This window comes from Calypte anna, chromosome Z (assembly GCF_003957555.1).
Source record: "Calypte anna isolate BGI_N300 chromosome Z, bCalAnn1_v1.p, whole genome shotgun sequence".
Taxonomy (NCBI): domain Eukaryota; kingdom Metazoa; phylum Chordata; class Aves; order Apodiformes; family Trochilidae; genus Calypte; species Calypte anna.
In genome coordinates, this window is record NC_044274.1 from 59,240,653 (window position 1) to 59,261,314 (window position 20,662).

At 36.2% G+C, this 20,662-nt stretch overlaps 1 protein-coding gene across 1 annotated transcript in view; it reads right to left on the bottom strand.

The window, feature by feature from the left end:
- Positions 1-20,662, bottom strand: part of COMMD10 (COMM domain containing 10) — a 116,339-nt gene that overhangs the window by 84,478 nt on the left and 11,199 nt on the right. The window contains exon 5 of the mRNA XM_030467937.1: positions 6,310-6,420. Coding sequence (XP_030323797.1) covers positions 6,310-6,420 — 111 coding nt within the window. The remainder of the gene's footprint in view (positions 1-6,309; positions 6,421-20,662) is intronic.

Genomic DNA, 20,662 nt, shown 5'->3' on the forward strand with positions numbered 1-20,662 from the left:
AATTGCCTAAGCAAATGCAGAGGTATTGGTGTTGTCAGATGGTACTACAAAATAATAGCAAAGTACTGAAAAAGTAAGATTACTTTGTATTACTACTCACAGAAAGAAAAAAATTAAGGAAACAGTTGATATGCTAGAACAACGCATAGTTTCTGAGAATAGCAACTGAGAAACTATATGGACATTCCTAAGAACTTCCAATGAATCTTAAGAATGTTTTTCATCATCTGAAAAGACTGGAGTACCAGAACTACAAAACTGATTTGAAGCAAACAGGAAATGAATTTTCTTAGAAAAAAGTGACATGCACAATTAAGAAAACTCTCCAGGTCTTTGTAGTTTTCAAAGGCCCCCAAGGCCTTAAAGTTTAACACTGCCTGTAAATGAAATGTTGAAATTTAGTATTTCAGTTTCTTTTCTGCTGTTTATTTGGACTGATAGTGGTAGTTACACAAACAATTCAATTTACTCCTGTACAAAATGATAGTTTCACTACTAACTGTCATGCTGAGTTTGCCAAAGGCTGCAAACAATTGTATGCAGCCAACTGAGAACATTTTCTTCTTTAATTCCATGACACAAAGGCACATTGACAAAGTTACAACACTATTTTAGTGAGTAAAGAGCATGTACAATGGCTGTAGCCAGTTAGTGTTTGTAAATGGAAGTGTATTAGACTGAATACAGGAACTGTTTATATAGCCAGATGAAACATAAGAATACCATGAAAGGACCCTGTAAAGAGACCTTTACTATAAGCTGGGTTATTAAACCATGTAAGATCCTAAATGAAGTCACATAATTAGCTACACCCTGGAGTACAATAGCCAAAGGTAAGTGCATACTCCTGGAGTCACAACTTCTGGTAAATGGTTTCTAAGTAAAATGTTGAACTACTCACAACTTACAAGACTTGAGTTACTCTGCCATCCATTTCTTCACTGCTAAGAAAACAAAAGTCTTAGCATCTTGAAAATTCTGGACTGCAGCTTCATTCTTCTCTCCTGATTAAGTGGATTTAATCACAGATAATAGGAATGATAGCTCAAAACCAGTTTAATACAAGAATTGCTGTGCATTCCAAGCCCACAATTTCTGGCTCTCATGGTTGAGCACAGAAATTTCAGACAGATTTCTGTAGCAATGTGACAGCCTGGAAGCAAATTATAATTTTCAGGCTTACTTTTCTGAGCTGTTCCACACACACAAGATTATGCAGCCATTCTTACTACAGCTTCTACAAATATGAGGACTCTTCTCAATATCCTGAAACCTTCTCTTAGGGAAGTTTTTGCTTTCCTATCAGCAGCAGTACTTTATTAGATTTTAGTCTTTAGAATGGAATTGGTTTCATGACATACCTTTCCAAAATTAGGAACCTTGATTGTATACAGAAGTTGAAAACAACCTTGAACTAGGACTGTGCTAGCTGAGGCTATTCAGGCCTCCAATTACCTTCTCTAAATATGAATGAAAAAGCCTTTTCTCTCCATCTCATTCTTTAAGCATTCTGCATTCATCCAAGGACCGTTCTACTTAATTTTGCAATTGCTAGAGACTTACAGTCTGCTTCATGAGAAAACTAAACTCAGTTCAAGGGTGTATATGCAAGCTTCTTTTTTTGTTCTGGGAAAGAAAAGAGTGATGCTCTCATCAACTGAAAGGGGTTGAGAGGTAGCTGATTAATGCAAGAAGCAATTTACAATTGTTTAGGCTTTGCACCACACCACAGTTCCTCAACCAGCACCAGAATGTCTTTTAATTGCCTGCTTTTGGGGGGGCCCTACTGATAAAAATTACTCCTCTATTTCAAAGAAGAAAAAAAAAAATAAAGCCTTCAAAAAGCTGAGGAATGAGAAGGCAAATGAAGGGGTACATACAGCGTGGTATAGATGCTCAACTCTGCCATCTCCTGCCTTTTCAGAGTGGGAATATATCACTAGCATCCACCAGCTCTCACTGGTACACCACTCCACAAATATAGCTTCTTTTCAGAGGGACAAAAAAGCACATTTCCTTAAATATCCACCCAAGTGTAGGTCCTGCCTGCATGCTGTACAGTCTGCACAGAACCTACAGCCCAAACTGAGGAAGTGATCTATCTCCCCCAGAAGAAAAGCTTTGTTTCTCATGTTCTGCTTACTGTTAAAGTACTCACAATGGCAATCTTAGAAAGCAGAATGGCATACGTGTTGAAGTAAACAGAGCTAAGCCTCTAAAGTTTAGACTTGTTCACAGACCAGAAATGTAAAGAAAGTGTTAAAAACCAGAAGGAAAAAAAAGAAAACCAAGTCCTGCTACATAACAAGTAAGAAAAAAAAAATAATTTAAGATTTTCAGATTTCTATTTACTCTTTATAACTATGAATATGTATTATGATCTCAGTTTCTAATGCAGTAAGACACCATATTTTTTTAAACAAAGAGTTGTAGAAGAAAACATTTTAAAATATTTCCACTGTTATATTCCCATTAAAAACATCTAGAAGTTAGTGGAAATAAATTAAAAGTAAATAAAATAAAATCAGTAACATTTTAATATTATCTGTCTTTTGTGAAAAAATATAACATTACCAGGTCTAGCAAACCAGCACATTGGTTTTTGTCTTACATTGGCAGAAAAAATCCTCTAAAAAATTCTTCTAATACACGTGTAAAGAAGGAACAAATTAAATACTGAATTTTCACAAGGAACTTATATATAGCATTCCTACTGAAGAAAAAGAGTTCCACCAAGAAATTCTTAGTGGTTAAGAATAAAATTGTACATTAAATAAAGAGAATGAAAACCAAGAAAAGAGTAAAAGTCTTCCACAGAACAGTCTGTAATTAGGTAATTGAATTTAATGAAATCTGTGGAATCGATTTACAGACAAAAACTGGATAACAATTGAGAGACCACAATGGGCAAGAATAGATGATTTATCCTGAAGATTTTCAAGCATAAATACAAACTACAGTTCATCTGTAAAAATACACAGTAACACCTTATATAATAAGGCACCTTAATGGATCTACCTCGTGAAGCGCCACAGCAAAACTCTCTTCTCACTCCCTTACTTCTCACAGTCCTCTGCAAAGACCTTTGGCACCAATGAAGTGACATTTCTGAAGCCCTCAGACCTTTTCTGCAATGTTTACTAAAATCTTTTTTTTTTCTGAAGTTGTTAAGAAAGGTTTGGGCTAGACTGCCTGAGGAATTCCTGCTACTAACAGTAAAAAGGTTGTGCAAGTGTGTGCCTGTGTGGATAATCATTAAATAAATTACTGAAGGAAACAGATACTAAGTAATAACAGCAATTTTCAGGGTCAGCCCTTGTTTCCAAATCAAAATCATAATTAGCAGCATAGATGATCAGGTCTGTTAATCTGGGCTCCCATTAATGGTTAATTCACCTTGTAACAGAAAAATAATATGCGTAAAAAAAAATCCCACAGATTGCTGTGTTACAACTCAACAGGCTAAACAAATCTAAAACCAAACAGTATGAGTACAAAAAAAGCCTTATAGACAGCCAGTATCTTACACATCAGTTCTAAATGTCGCCTTAGCTCCTTAAAATGTCAGAAAGGAAGCAAAAAGATCTTGCAGTTCAAAAAGACGTTTCTTATCATACTAGCTTCTTTTTTGTGCCTATTTCGTAGAAATTCCACATCCTTCAGATTTTGAAATGCAATTAAACACTTCAAATTCTGCATAATTTTAAGAAGCCTATGTTAATTGGATTTTTAATTGAAAGCTTTTTTTCTTGAGCCTCATACAAAACACCAGCAGCAACTGAGCTACACAGCAACCTAGATCACAGGGCCACTCAGACGGGAAGGCAGGGTTTGGCACCCACCTGAACCACCTCCCTCTGCTGCTCCCATGCTTCAGTCAAGATGCTCAGGGAATTGTCCTATTGACTCTTGAGTCACTCTGCAACCTCTCCAGCTAACTCATTCTTGTATTGAGTCATCTTGTATTGAGGGAAAAAATTTTTCATGGCGTATAGAAAATATTTATTAAATCTAAATCAAGCGTCACTTGAAGTCTGAGTATTAGCAAACACCAAATTTGCAACAAAACCCAGGAAAAAACAGTTTACCAAAGATCATACAATCTGATCACAATTGCTACTTAGTCAAAAGCAGCCTATTTCTTGGGCAATGCAAATGTCAACAGCAGTTTGAACCACCTGAGAGAACCAAAGACCACCTCACTTTTGAAATTTGATGGCATCATAACCTATGGGACTCTGCATTTTATCTCAACCTGAGAAAACATGCTGTATAAGTACTTACATAGCATACAGAAGATTTTCTAACTTTATTTCATGAAGAACAAATACCATTGATATATCCACAAATTTGCTGATTACCTGTCCCAAAGAGATAATATAAATACTAATTTTAAACGTCAGCTGCTGGTAAAGAATTGCTTAAACGAGCTTAGGTGGCAGTGTAGTAAACATTAATGTATTAGCACAATTACTCTTAGTTAACAGAAGTAGAAATAGCAGCTAATGTCATTTCCCTTTCTTGGTATGTTTTTATTAATACATTTTAGTTTTGTAAATGAGCAAGACAAACATCTATTGTTATACACAGATTAGAAATGTAAACACTTTACACATCCCACAACAAGCGACTTCAGAATTGAATTCCCTGCATTATCACAAAGAAGCGAAGAGCCAGTGTGACAAGGAGCACTATTGCCCCCTAATGAGCCAGCCCACAAAATCTCCTCTGTAGCAGTTTTGTGTCTTTCCTGAAAAAGCTGAAGCTGTTACACCCACACATTATTAAAAATAAAAATGGAAAAGTTTTGTCAGAACTGAATGAAGACAGCGATTTAAAATATATATACTACATTCATGTCAAATTTCTGCATAGAAGGCACACACAAGCGTGGGGAGAAACAAAAAAACCCGTAGTATCTAGAATTTTCAGATAATCTCTCATAAAGAGATCATGAAGATACAATATACAGCACAAAAACAATATTCCAGCACTTCCATCAGTATAGAAGCAAATATTAGTCATTCTTAAACCTCCTTTATAATATGATGTAATCATTTGGTAAAAAAACCCTGTAGTTATCTTCATACCAACCGAGATTTTTACATTTTAGTGTCTGCAGTATGACAGCATCAGTATGTTTTTCTTGTTGTAATGTTCTTTCTACATGCCAGGTACAAGTCTATTCTGGCCTTATAACTGTTACGAAGTATTTCTGATCTTGGTATCTAATCATGCCCACTGAAAGAAACAGGGAAGACACAACCAAAATGAATGCACTGCCTGAACTGTGCCAGTTTGTAAGGCTACCTTTATGTAACATGTGAAAGTGACATTTTTTCCTTTTTTCTTCTTCTTCTTTTTTCCTTCCAAATTTTTTGCCACAGAATTGAATCTATATGCAGTGCTGCCCAATGCAGCTGGGAGTTAAAATAATGTCTGCTTCCAATATTTGCATTTCAAAAATACAGATTGCTATGAACTGCTGAAAAGTACTGAAAAAGTACTACTTCTGAAAGTACTGGTAGCAAGCAGTAATGTAATCTGTCAAGTCTCTTTTATTCTAACATAAATCAGAATTCCACTCCCATTAGTAAAATTATTGTGATTTAAATGCAATGCTAAACCAGAACTGAGTTCTGATTTTTCCCCTCAAATCTTTTATATACCTTTTCATAGATAAACTTTCTGACAGACACCATAGACTCCAATTTCTGCTGGCCAAGATAAGGCTAAAGGCAATTCGTATGTTTAATTTAAAATATGCTGGCTAACAAAAGGTAAAGATTTTACAAATAAAAAAATGTTTAATGAGTTTTGGCATTGAAACATCAACAGTCACTAAAATCCTTAAACTTTAGACTTCACCTTAAAACCTCCAAATACTGATATTCTGTGGCCTCACATCCTATGCTTTCATATAAATCCATCCTTAGCACAGAGAGACTGCAAGTGGCCAGTTCTAAATTAAATAACTACACACATGGAGGAAAGCTTCAAGCAATCAAAGTCCAAGTACCAATCACACACTGTATGATAAGAATACTTAGATACCCGATAACCATATTCCATGATACTTCTCTACTACTTTAAAGCTCAAAGAGCTGGTAACAGCTCTCAGCCTACCTAGTATGTATGCTGTTACATGAGTACTTCACAGCTCCAAAGTGCTTATTACAATTTTATTAAATTTAAAAATGAAACACTGGCAAGACTAACATCAATCAAGTTTCAACTGATGCCTCAGAACTTTGAGCTTGAAGCCATCAGCACAATTAATTCCAATTCTGCCACACATGTATTTCTTACCTTTGAGTCTTCATTGCTAAGTCCTAGCTCTAGCACAGCACGAGGAGACTTCAGCTTCGTTTGCACAGACTCTGCCATTTGAAGATTAAGCTGCCACCCAATTGTTTCAAGCTACAAAACATGAATTTAGATTAGAATCAGATGATACAGAAACACTTTCAACACCGTGTCTGTGTCAGTAAACACAGTTTCAGGCTCTACAAATGTAAAACGTTTTTATACAATGCACATTCTGCAAATTTTCATTGACTTTCCCTCTTGCAAAATTTATCAGTTCAAGCTCGCAGTGACCATGTGAAATAATGTTACTTCATATGCCTCAGATCTGATGCAATCAATCCACAAAACACATCTAAGAATCCAAAAGAAGGCAGTTTTCCTTCTCCTTGTGGAAATCTATCAGCAAAGTTGACAGTTCAATTTTATTAGCTTTTTCTTTCAGGAAAAGCAAAAAAAATTATCAATAAATAACAAATGAGCTAAAAATGGTAATTTCTTAATCATCAGATCTACTCGCATGTTCTAACATACAGAGATGTTAATGACTAAAATGATTCTGTGATGCTTTTTAAACTGTTACTATTGAAAAGCCACAGAAACACTTTTTAACAGAAAGCTACACAAAAATACATTTCAAATTGCTTTTAATCATTAATCTAAAATTATATTCAAACATTATGAAGCTACATACACCTCACACATAAATGAAGCAGGCAAGAATAGAACTACAAGTCTTTCACACTAATAACCTTTGTGGCCTTCTTGAATAAAGAATAGTAGAAATATAAAATCTTATTATCTGGTCAGCTAATTTGCATACAAGTTGTTTTTAGTACAGCATCTCCCCTCTGCTAGTAAATATTATGGCTGATGTGGTAAAACTAGAAGTGTGCTACATCTCATTTTATCTCTTACCAGTCCAACAATTCAGTTAAAATCAGCAACAGCACAAAGCCATCCAGAGGCACTGAATTGTGAACAGCAGAGAAGCCAACACAAGCCCCACCTCCTACAGTGACAGTAATCTCTAGATGAATGGTAGGAGACCAAGTGAGTGGCAGAAACATCTTCCAAGGTCACAGCTCAAAGACAGAACTTCCAAAATTTATTGTATCTATACTATTTACATTTACACAATAATCTATGTTACACTGCTTTCTTTTTAGAGTGCATCGATATTATACTACTTATGTAAAATAAACACTGGAGGCTGTATGATGAAGATCATGTGTCATGAACATGTTTAGAGAGGTTAACCAAGGCCAAACAAAGTTAAAGATAAGAAAATCTCAGACTGGCTCTGTTACAAATGTAGAAGTTAAAGAGCAGGAAGAACCTCAGCAGGTCAGCTGGCAGTCTGTCAGCTCTACTCCAATAAATACACCTATTTAGACCTCATTCTTTGGTAAAAGTAAGGAATTTTAGACATTTATTAAATTGATAAAAGCCCACATGCACCACAGATACATGGTTTAGATGTATAAATCTGGTTAAAATGCTATAAATCTGGTTTAGCTGATTTTGTGGTAGCCATAGCTTTAGTAACAGTATGAGCACAGGCTATGAACTAAAGATGCTTCAAAATACAAAGTTCATAAAATCTAAAAGTAGACTGATTTTACATCATAAATCTCTAAGCTGGTTACAAGTTGGTTCATAAAAAATAACAGTGTACTGCCAATCCCACCCAAAAGTACAGCAGAATCCAAAGTGTACTCAGTGGATGCCCTCAACTCCTCTAATGAACAGGTCTCCCTAGGGCCCTGTGCTGGCCAGTATCCAGAATCTCCCAGTAAGTTATACTAGAATGACACAGATAGAAAACATTTTTCTCTCCATAAACTCCAATAAAATTACCTCCAGCTCTCTCAGGAGCACAAATATCTTAGCATCATGCCTTACTCCAGGGTTCAGATCAAAAAGTAGTTCAATGCAGTAAAAGAATCATATCAAAATTGGTAACAATCAACAGAGAAAGACCCAAATGCTACCTCTTACATGCTAGAAGTGAGAGAAGCCCACACCTATTTTGATAAAACACCTAACCACTAAGGTTACACACAGAGACAGGGAGCAGGATCTGGAATGTGATGGCTCTTCATTCTGCAGTCACTAAGGTTCAAGCCACACATTCCTCAATTAACAAAGGATTTCATATCAGTTACTTAAACAGCTTATTACAGTAGCATTGAAACCAAGCCTTAGACAGGCTAGCAACTTATCCAGGATTAAGAAACAATGTCAGTAGAGACAAGAACAATATCCTAGAAAGCTTGACTTTTAGGACTTTTCTAAAGCTAATTAACAGTGTACTGTATCTACCATGAAAAGCAAACCATCAAAAGTAAAGAAATTCATATTCTTGTCTTATATTTGATTTTTAATACATGACCATGCAAGACTACTGTAGAGGACTCAGAAAGAAATCTAATACATGTGGCAGAACAGTGGCCTAAGTTGATAGCTTAACAGCAGCCATAACCCTTATTTTATACTGCTTTACCTTAAAATTATTTTCTGTTCCTGTATAGTTCGTGTGTCTTTCCTATTTAAAATAGTTGTAAGAGAACAATTTTGATTAAAAAATAGCACGGTCTGATATTTATTTTGTGGACAGAAAAATGTAATGTGCACTTGACGATGCTCATGTTTATTTAGAAGACATTCAACATCCTGAAACATCAATTAACCTTTTGAGAACAGTAACATACTTCTGTAATGCATTTGTGTGAAGGCACAGCATTTGGTAGCCACAAAATGGTACATATTTTAGGGCCAATTTTTGCAAAAATGAAAGGACTACAAAATTATTTCTAGTTCTGATATAAAACTTGTTATAGAAAACAAAATGTTGGCACAGACTATATGATGCCAGAATCTTCAATATATTACATGAGAAGCACTTACTAGGGAAGAAAGTATTTCTCTATAACTAGTAGAAAATAAAACCACATTTTCAGTTACAACAGTTGAGAAATATGCAAGCTCCCTTATCACTGCAAAAGCAAATAACATGGCAAATGTACTATTTAGCACTGTGAGTTCTCATAGGTTTCTCTGGCATGTCTTAAAGCTCAGGGGTTATGTTTAGAAAACAGAAAAGTGAAGGTTGAAGAACAGGGAAAGGAAAAAACAGATACTAAATAAAACCAATAGTAAGCATGTGTGAAAATGCTTCATATCTTCTCTATAAACTCTTCAGAAAAAAAGATTAAAAGCAGCAAAGATCTGAGGAAGCTTTCAGCGATTCCTGTAATCCTCAGTAGCCATGCCCATTTTGTTCCACTCAGGATTCTGAAGACAGCTAGGACTAAAAGGCCTTAAGTACACTTCTCCCTTCCAGTACCCACTCAGTACTAGCTGTAGAAAACAGGTGCTATGCCTGCTAAAACAGCTCTGTATGCCCTACAAATGCAGTGCTTCTTAGTGGCCAGCTACACCTATACCAGGGCAGATCCACACTAGAGAGCTGCCAGTTCCCCCAGTGCAGGACCACATGACCCTTTCATCTGTAGATCACTAATATTATAATATTATAAATGTGTGGTTTATCATGAAGTCTGTGATGTCCACAGTCACTTCCCTCCAGTATAAAACATGGCAACTTTCAACTAAGGCCCACTGTCCTGTCCTCCAGACTACTTCCCATACTAAACAATAGAGTATTTTACCCATTAGGAAAAGATCACCATCAATCAGTGGTAAAATGTTTGGGTGAAAGTCACCCTCTGCAAAATGCATATGTGCACTGAATGTCAAGTCAGATGTCACGGCTCCCTGATATAAACGTTCAGCATGATCTCCAAACCAGTAAAGGAATTCACAAAGCCAAAACTATCATCCATAGACTCTACCACTTCCCTCATCACTTACAGCCTATTATGTTTGGATATACCATTGTCTCTTGCACATTTTCACCACAGTTTCTTACTTTCACTTTTGTCTGCCCATAAATACTGAAAATTAAGCCAAAACTAAAAAAACTCAATAAATAATAGTTGTCAAAAAATTCATTTTCAATACATGAGTATTTATCCTATACACTTTAGTAAGAAATCAAATACATGTTTTTTTGACCAAAAATTTCAGGCTAAAATCATCAAGAAGAAAACAATTCTCTTAAATATTCAAGAGCCAGTCTGCCACTCAAAACCAAAGGACTATGACTTTGAGAGGTAAGACACATTGGAGTCCAGAGCAGGCATGTTGTAGGGTTCCAACCTGAAATACCAAGGGCAGAGCCAAAGTGACTGAGAAACTCTGAAAAAAATGCTGGCAGGCAGGGGCTATAATTTGAGAAAAGGAAACAAGTAGGAATATTGTTAGAAAAATTATTGTTAGAAAAAAGGTAGAAAGTCGAAATAGAATTTTAGAAAACATGAAGGCATCTAGTAGAGCTAAGAGTTCCAGCCATTAAACACTTCTGGGGCAAGGTGCAGTATTTTTAAGGGATGAAAGGGAAAAACGGTTAAAAAAAATGCACATTCAGTACTGGAGCAGGGAAAGGGAGGTTTTTTTGTTTATTTTGGATTTGAGTGATATACTGAGATCACATCTCTCTGTCCACATCTATGAAGACTGGAAGCTTGTTCTAAATGGAAAATTGGAATTTTAATACAAATTACCTGCTTCTAGAAGGTGAAGCTTTTAGAAGGTCATCTAATACCATAATCAATCATAGCAGAAGCTAAAGAAAGTCAGTATTACTACCCTGGGAACTCATTGATGTAGCACAAACAGGTTACTTCTTACCACAACACAAGCAGGACACTGTAATGGAAAATACTATTTCTCCTCCTTAGGTAATCCATGATTTAGTATCTATTTGTCCCTTAGAAAGTGCTGTCAGCACTGACCTCAGAAAAAGTAGGATTAACAATAAATAGAGAAACCTCTGAACCTGCAAGGATTACAGTATGGAAATATTGCTTGGACAGGTAAAATCAACATGGCTGAGATTTTTAGAACTGCCAGACATCTAGACAGTTCTGATTGCCTTACAGCTCAAATTTCACACATTATGAACATCTAATTATTACATTCAGATTCTCACACTCCATTCTCTTGGCAATATTTGATGCTTTCAGAACACCTATGTCCCCTAAATAGAATAAAATACTACATACATCACTTCAGTATAATTCTAAAACATAAAATCATAGTCTTCAGCTAATGAGAGAATAATTCTATTCAGAACACATACGTGAATCAGAACGTGTGAGCAAACGCAATTAATGTTGTAAGTAAAATATGATTTAACAAATCACTACAGATAAACTGGCTACAGGAAAGATGATGAAGATCCTGGCATATCCATTACGAGCCACTCAGACAAACAAATGACTGTGTGCATTTCATACAGGGAGGGAAAAACCAATTAGTGTTAAGCAACGAGGAAGAAAAAGAATTCACAAAATTAAGTTTCACCTTAAAGTCTAAAAACTGAGAAAACAAAACGCTGGGAGGAAAACACTTGTTAACAAGATTTTATGGGCAGAGAATGTGAAAGCAACTCCAAATTAGTAACGGTGTTCTGTAGTTTCATGTTTATGGGGAAAGAAGCTTATGAAAGCCCTGGATGGGAAAGGAACATGCAGCATAAGTACACTAGCATATACCATTTGTCAAGTCTACTGCTACTATCACAACAAATGTTTTGAGCATTGCCAAAAGATAACTGGTAAAAAAAAAGTAGTAACATTACCACTACATCTGGTAATTTCTGAAAATCAAGTATTTTATAATGAAATTTTTCAATGGTATTATTTAACTTGGGCATTCTCCCCATTGTTGATGGGCTACTGTTTAGTTTGTCTGTTTGGACTTATTTATAAATCAAGAAAATCTCCCAACAACAAATGCAGGTTCTAGAAAGCAAAATTGTTTCATTACCCTGAACTTGCTAAGAGGCTGCTGAAGCTTTCCAACAGATGTGATGAGAATCTGAATGCAAACTGAGCTTGTGGCCCACAGTTCGAATCAAAAGCCAGTAAGAGTAAGCTTTAGAATAACCAGGGCATGTGAATGTTGAGAAGATGACTGTGTATTAAGCAACCTGTGGTGTGATAGATCAATTTTATTGATCTAATAGATTGATAGATCAATTTTATTGATCTAGTTCATAATGCATCAGTCTGGCCAAAATGGCCCTAGTAACATTACTAACCTGAGAACACAGACTGAAACAGATCTTAATATCCCTTCTGAAAATTTGAATCTTGGCACAAAACTGAGTGATTCCAATAGTACTGCTTCTTGCAGTATTGATGGGGCTGAAGAACTTGATTAATCTGGGCATGCCTCTTCTTGGTTTCCAGAAGCTTCAATGGCACAAAATGGTTGTTTCAACTTGCTTAGATGAGGCTTACATCGTCTGACTTTGCATCAATACTCAAAAAGCCACTTCAAGGTAGCTACTTTCCCTTACAGGAAGTCTGATTAATTTGAGGACAGGCTGAAGCAGTTTAACAGCCTTGATTTTTGCAAGGTTTTTAAAAACTGCACAAAGAAATAGAATACCAAAATTAACTTCTTACTGACTATTCTTTACAGAAAATTGTCTCCAGAAAATTGTCTTCTGTTAGGCAGAAGCCTAACAATCTATTCCACATAAATCTATTTCAGATAAAGTAGGATGGTTACAGTAATTCAGAAATCAGTTTCATGCTCCACTGAAATACAGGCCAACCCATTTGATTTTCAAATACTTAAATCCTTATTTTGAGAGGCCATTCAGTTCAAAACTGTCTAGTATTTGTGATAACTTAAAAGTTACTGCCCATGGGATTATGCTTTTTATGTGCAAAGAAAAAAAAACTAAAAACTAAAATAAAAATACCAACATGCAAGTGCAATGTCTCTTGTTTTTCAGTTACACCCTTCTCATATATTTATACCAAATATGGTATCTTTCAGAGCACTGTATCAAGCTTACACAAAGCAACTACTCCTGGCAGTTCAGCTTTACTAGATCAATGCTGGAGTGCTCTCTTAGTTGAAAAGCTACTTAGATTCACAGTCTAAAGCACATACTTATAACTTAAGATTCCCAAGTCTGAACTTCTACTATTATAATACTAGGAGGTAACTAACTCTATAGGAGACTGCATAACAGAGGAATAAAAACACAGCTTTCAGACCATGCTTGAGGAATTTGAGTTATGATAGCTGGAGAAACAGGGTTCGAGAACTACCCTTGAATACAATCAGTGCAAGCAAAAGCTATCAGATACTTTAAAGATGGAGCCTGAAATGTTGAGAAAGAACTCTAAGTAATGTGGCTGCTTACAGTAATGGGGAAAACAAACAACTCTGTGTCACTGGCCACATGTATCTTAGAAAGACACCAATTACAACAAGAGAAAAATTAAATCTTTTCTTAAACAAATCGTATCAGAATTTTGTCTTTTTAACTCAGGTACTAACTCATTTCAGCTATCTTCCCCTCTAATTTGAGAGAGTAGTCCAGCTTGAAAGATTAAAGCTTCCCTGGAACCACCTGAAAAAGCTGTTTATGTTATCTAAAGGGTCCATAATATTACTCTTATTGAAGTAGTTACGAACTGTGAAGCAAGACACATAATGGAAGCAAGACACATAATGGAATATGAAACACATCTTCAGCAAATCTTTGCTCATATTATTACAATAGTACTTATCACACCGACACAAAACATTTAAGAACATTTTCCAACTTCCAAAATATTTTGAGGAAAGTGATAATCTGTACCAGAAGAATTCTTCAGGTACAGATCTTTCATTTACAATACAGTGACCTCAGCTATTCTACCCAAATAACCTACAGGAAAATTACTATGGCTATCCTATCAGTTTATTCTTGGAAGTCATTCCTGTAATTCCATCATGAAGGCCAAGTACTTCTTATTTCATTGTAGAATCATATAATCATAGAATGCTAGGGCTGGAAGGGGCCTTAAAAATCATCCAGTTCCAACCCCTCTGCATAGGCAGGGACACCTTCCACCAGACCAAACTGCTCAAGGCTCCATCCATATTGTGGGGCAGCCACAACTTCTCTGGGCAACCTGTTCCAGCATCTCTCCACCCTCAAATTGAAGAATTTCTTCCTTATCTCCCCTCTTAAAGTTTTAAACTGTTTCCCCCCTCTCACTACACACCTGGGAAAGAGCCCCACCCCAGCTTTCTTGTAGGCCCCCTTCAGATATTGGAAGGTTGCTATAAGGTTACCTCAGAGCCTCCTTTTCTCCAGGCTGAACAACCCCGATGTCGTTAGCCTGTCTTTGCAGCAGAGGTGCTCTATTCCTCTGATCAGTGGCTCTCCTCTGAACACATTCCAGGAGCTCCATGTCCTTCTTATGCTGGAGACTCCAGAACTGGACACAGTACTCCAGGTAGAAAGTTAGTATATTAACATTTTAAAGTCGGGGCCTCTCCTCATCTTTCAACAATCAATTTAGACAAAATGGACTAGGTCACAGTTACATAAATTAATACCTTTAACTTAAAGGAAGAACTGCAACATGTACTATACCATTTAAATAAATTATCAGCTTTGTAGGGATGGGAGAGAACTGAAGGTGTATTACACATCAAAAAAAGCATTAGTCTACAACATGCTACTCTGACTTCAGACCTGTGCAGTCACACCAAATAAAACTAGAGAAAACCATTACATCTGCTTTCTAAAATTTACAGCCTGTCATGCCAATTCCACTCTCCATCAGCATATTCAGCACTGAAGAATCAGCCCTCCAAAGTAGATATGAAAAATGTCAATATTGCCTGCTGTGATGATGAAAATTAATTTACATAAGAGGCCAAGAGAAGGATTACAAAATCCGTCTGAACTTTTTCCAAACCAGATTTTGTGGTTTCAAAAAGCAGTCTTTAGTGACAGATTTTAAACCAGTAAGACTCAATTTTTATCCAGCGATAAGACTCTCAAATTGAATGATGAGCATCTTTGGCTGACAATACTGGGGAAATCTTCAAATTAAATCCAAGACTTAGAGCAGGCACCATGAACGTGACTATCAATAAGCTTTACATACATCCAACCATCCATAAAATGTTTGGGTTTTTTTTTTAAAGCATGAAAGTCTGTAATTAAAGACAGTCATAACACATATGCACAGTCCAGTTAAGTAGAGGTTGCACTGTCAACTATAATGCCTCTTACTAAATTTTAAGACCAGACTTCGTAGCTGTTATGGTTTCAGGGGGCACGTGCTAATTCTATGGCATCAATATCAGGGAGAGAGTGTTCTTTAGGACCTCTGAGGATCCCAAGGGAAAAACAGAGGGGTTCATACTCCTTCCTGGAGGGTGGGAAAGTGACACCCTCCCTATGCCACCCTTCTTTGCTGCCTTTCCGTGCCAGGGTGTCTTGGAGGGAGGCTCGTGCTCCTTGGCTTCAGATCCCATGGGCTCTGCAGGATCTGACTCCATCAGCTGCTGGCAAAAGCCCTAGCCCCTTTTCCCAAACCTGGCTTTGCCACCAGGAACTTCTGGATACCTCTACCAGGAACTGTTGAGATCAGGTTTATTTATTGTATATTTTATTCATTTATTGTATATTTTTTTTATTTTTCATTATTATTCCACGTGTTACTATCCCTTTCCCTGTTCTGGTAAACATCTTCAGGTTTTACCTTCCAACCTTGAAGTCTCTTTTCCTTATTGCCCTTTTATCTTCCCTTGGGAGAGGGGAGGTAGCAGAGAGCAAGTCTGTTCTCTGGGTTTTGGTTTACCCTGACCACTAAACAGAGACAGCAACCTTAATAAGAGCCTCAGTAACACAGTTGTAATAAAATAAGAATCCCTGGTTGCATCTTATCTATCTAGACAGAATAGAATGCAATGTCAAAGCCAAATCTGCCTTAATCTCACAGATACTGTAAAACCACCAGCAAATGGACAAACAAAATAAAAGCAGCAACTGTTTTTCACTACTATACAAGAACCATCTTCTAGACTCTGAAGAAGTACCACATGCTGTAATTGCTTATAACTAGAAATAGTGGTAGGTAAGGACAGGGAAAGGGGTAAGGATAGGGTTAGACTGGGTCAGACAGACAGAAAATGAATTTACAGAATTCTGTTAAAAGGCTAACATTTCTTAACACAAAATTCTTAAAAAACACAAAATTCTTAAAAAAACAAAAAACAAAAAATAACGAACTGAGAGAAACTATTCATGTGGCTTTGTATTTTAGCCTCAAAGCAGGCATAATAAGGTCTACAGACTGTAGACAGGTTGGGTGAAAGACCAAAAGTGAGTGGGACAGAGAGGCATTTAAGAGAGCCACAGGCCATGAATTTATTCCTGTGCAGCTCTTGGATCACCCACCACAGCTTTTTATAATGGTAACAGTAACATCAAGAGGCAGAAAAAGCAATAAAACTAGAAGCAGGAAGTGCGTTTCTCTTTGTGGAATTTTTAGCTTCTAATTAAGAGGAGCAAGCCAAACACTCAGTACCTCAGAGAAGATTTGACTATTAGAAGCGTATTAAAAATAGAAGAAGAGACTAAGATTAAACTCTAAAAGGAAAATCTACACAAATTATGTACCTAAAGCCATCTCACTTGGTGAACATCTACAATGAATTAGATTCTTCATCCAAGATTGCTCTTTCCTGAAGAGTTAATTTCCTCTGACTTCACACTTTTGTCTTCAAGGATAAAGACCTATTTCAGCAAACCTTACTTAGCACATATGCCAGGTAAAGTGATATTTTCAGATGTCTTCATGCAATATTCAAACAATACCTTCATCTTTAATCTTTGTATTTATAAATAGAAAAGACAGATACCAAAAAGTACCAGTGTCCTTCACAAGGAAGGAAACTAAAGAAACAGCATTATGCAAAATTGTTAGAGCAAAGTAAATGCTATGAAGCAACACCTTCAAAAGACTTCTCCCTAACAGAAGTTACAGCAGTATCTCACTTTTACATATACTTTAACTTATAAGCAGCTAGCTTGAAAACAAACAGAAAGGGACTGTACGACAAACATTGGATACAGTGTTCAACTTTCTAAAACCCTAGCATTTCGAGATTTAGGTTATGTAAAAGGTAAAAAGTGTGCCGTTCTCTGTCTCTGAGAAAATTGGGGGCACAAAATTGAAGTAAAAATATACACCAGTCTACAAGCATTTATATGGAAAAGTCACAGCCAACTGCCTCTTTTATCTACCAGAAGAATATATAGTAAGATCCAATGGTGGGAAGAAGAAGCTCGATTTTACTGAGAGACAAGGCACGCATTTTTATTAACCATAAAGAATACCCCAGAAATTATCTGTAATTTCAACCCTTGAAATCACAACCAGACCCCTTTTTAAAAAGTGCTTTTATATACTGCAAGAAAGTTGTGGTTTGTATTAAACAGAAAGTTACACAAGATAAGCACGGAAGTCTTTTATAACTTTAGAAAATGCTATTTTGCACATAGGAACAGAAAAAATGTTTCAGATGTTTTTAAACATTCTCAAAATACATATTCTTCTGACCTTGCACTTTCTTGTTAAAAGATGGAGAAGTAAAAGTAGGAAGACATGAAGGCACTAATTTAAAAAACCCTCATGATACACTACCTTAAAGATTGTTAATAACTAAAATACCTACTAATAAAACTGTGCTACTGGAAGATTAAACAGACAGCTGTGCTGTAAACAGACAGCTATGCTGTAACCAGCTATTAAAATAATCCTGCGTAGGTATAAAACTGTGTCTTTACTACAGCTTTCATTGTTTGTCTTCTCTTTACCATGGTCTGTGATAGCATCACACAATGCAAGATGGTTCACAATTTTAACAGAGTCTACAGGTACAACACAGTCTTTGTGACCTCTATTGGTCACTGTAAGAATGATTAGTGAATCAGACATTAGCAAGAAATGGAAACTGAAATATTCTTTCTGTTTGAGCTACAGTCCTCCTTATTTTGCATTTCTTCTGATAGCGGAAAGAATTTTCCCCCATGACACATGCACACTCACAGAGCATATTAATTCTCTTCTTTTTTTCATAATCACCATAGTATGCATGTGTTTCAGAGTATTTCTGTAGATTTGCCAGCATTTAGCAAAGAGAACTTAGCATATTCACATTACACGTACACCCCTTAGCAAGAAGACCCATTTCTGAGAAAACTAGTTTCAGAGTTTTTCCCATATGGCTTCAAACAGCCAGTCAAGATACAGAATTGACAGCTCTGTCAAGAATTTTAGGTACATAATTTTGCTAGTTGCATTCCCACGCATCATTATATTAAGTAATGCTGTCTGAAGGCTATAAAAAACTTCTCCTACTTGGTAACATAGGGCCCTTCTCTTTTTTATTACATATATTTTAAAGATACCCTAAATAGCTTTCCAAAACATGAAAGTCATGGTACTAACCTGACCTGACTTTAAACCACATAGATTTATAAACCGTACCAAAAAAAGCGGAGAATATAATATAGGAGGAGGAGAAAAGCAACAAAATCAGTGAAAAACTGCCAAGACTGAATGAACCCTACCCTGCCAGCACTTTGCAAAGAGGAAAAAAAAAATTTTAATCTGATTAATATGTGCCATGATTTGTAAACTGATCAATTGCCAAGCAAAGACCTAAAAATGGCGTAAGATCGGTATCAGACAGTTATCAAAATTCTAGAAGCCAAATTAAGAATGCTTTCAAAGAAAAAACTGATCTTAATACCACCGTTCTAATTGACTAGAAATTTGCCACACAGCAGAAATAACATAATAAAAGGGCAGCCATACAAGTAAAGATCCAAAGAACTAATTAATGCAACAGGATAATTTACATAATTAATAACGCTGAAGACTGCCTATAGTTCAGTGAAGAAAAGGGAAAAATTGAGAAAATAAATACTATTAAACACTACAGCTTTAGTTTACTTTTCACTTTTTATTATTTTCTCAAGACAATAATGTCCTACCAAGCAAGCAGTCTGCACCAAAAAAAATATAAAAGACCTACACTGAAAAACTAATGACTGTCTCTAACAACTAAAAGTAGTGTTCAACGTGCTACAGAAAACTTCACCTAATCAGTATTCTAGGAAATACCTGTTTCTGTTGCTCTAACAAACTTAATTAGGCTTGTCACCCTAAGGAAGCTATCAGGCAGGGCATTACCACCTACACCTCTTGCAGAGAACTGACAGACCCAGAACCCAGAATACTGGTTTTTAACAAGCTACAATTTGCAGGCAAGAAGAGACTCTGGTGTAAGAGAAATAACATGTCAATACAAGCAAAATATCTGTAATAAGTTATTTCTCACAATAACCAGTAGTCTGGAATCCAAATCTGAGCACTGCTGCAATCCAAAAGATTCAGTGGCCTACTCTCTCAAAAGTGGTGATGAGCCTAATTGATTAGTAATATTATGAAATAATAATCCCGGTCAAACAGACCCCCATTAGTGTTAGCCGTAAGCTAATCAAACCTTAGTTCTTCCTTCAATGTACCTGAAGGTTCCAGCTTTTGCATAATGCACAAACCATATTTCTAAATAAAAAAATAGTCAATCATTTTTGTGTTGTCTTAAAACAGAAATGAAAGATTAGTGCTTGGTCTTTTCTTGCATACATTAAAGAAAACAGACTTAATGGCAGCATTTCAGTACTTCCAAAACCACAACTTCTAAGTACCAGATGCCAGAAGAGACTGAGTTGTGTTGCCACATGGATTCTAGTGAAACACTCTAAAACAAGATAAAATTGCAATTAGATCTTTCTTAGTTACACTGCAAACTCTGTCATATATAAACCCTCTCATGCTGAAATAAAACTAACAGCATCTCAGTAATACTAATCATAGCACTGATTCTGCAATTGGATCCAGATGAGCAATCCCATGATACACCCACTAAACCCATAAGGATAATTCAGGGATGGTAAGTGTACAAAAAAGCACCTGGTAAGCAAAAGCATGGAATATTCACAAATACTCTCAAATATAAACTATTATATAGCACTGCACATCACCTCAATAGGTGAGTAAAAACTCCTACCAAATATGGAGTGGCAACCATAAAGCCCATATATTTTTTTTAAAGAGTATGGAAAGAAAAAAAATCTGTGTTCATAGAGTCATATAATGGCTTGGGTAGGAAAGAACCTTTGAAGATCACCTCATCCAACCCTACTGCCATCGACAGGCACATGTTTAAATAGATCCTGTTGTTCAAAACTCCATACAACCCAACTTTGAACACTTTCAATTACGGAAATTGTCCAGAGCTTCCCTGGACAACCTTTTCCAGTGTCTTATCACCCTCACTGTAAAAAATTTACTCCTTTTTTTGAACCCAAACCTTCACTTTAGAATCATTACCTCTTGTCTTGTCACTA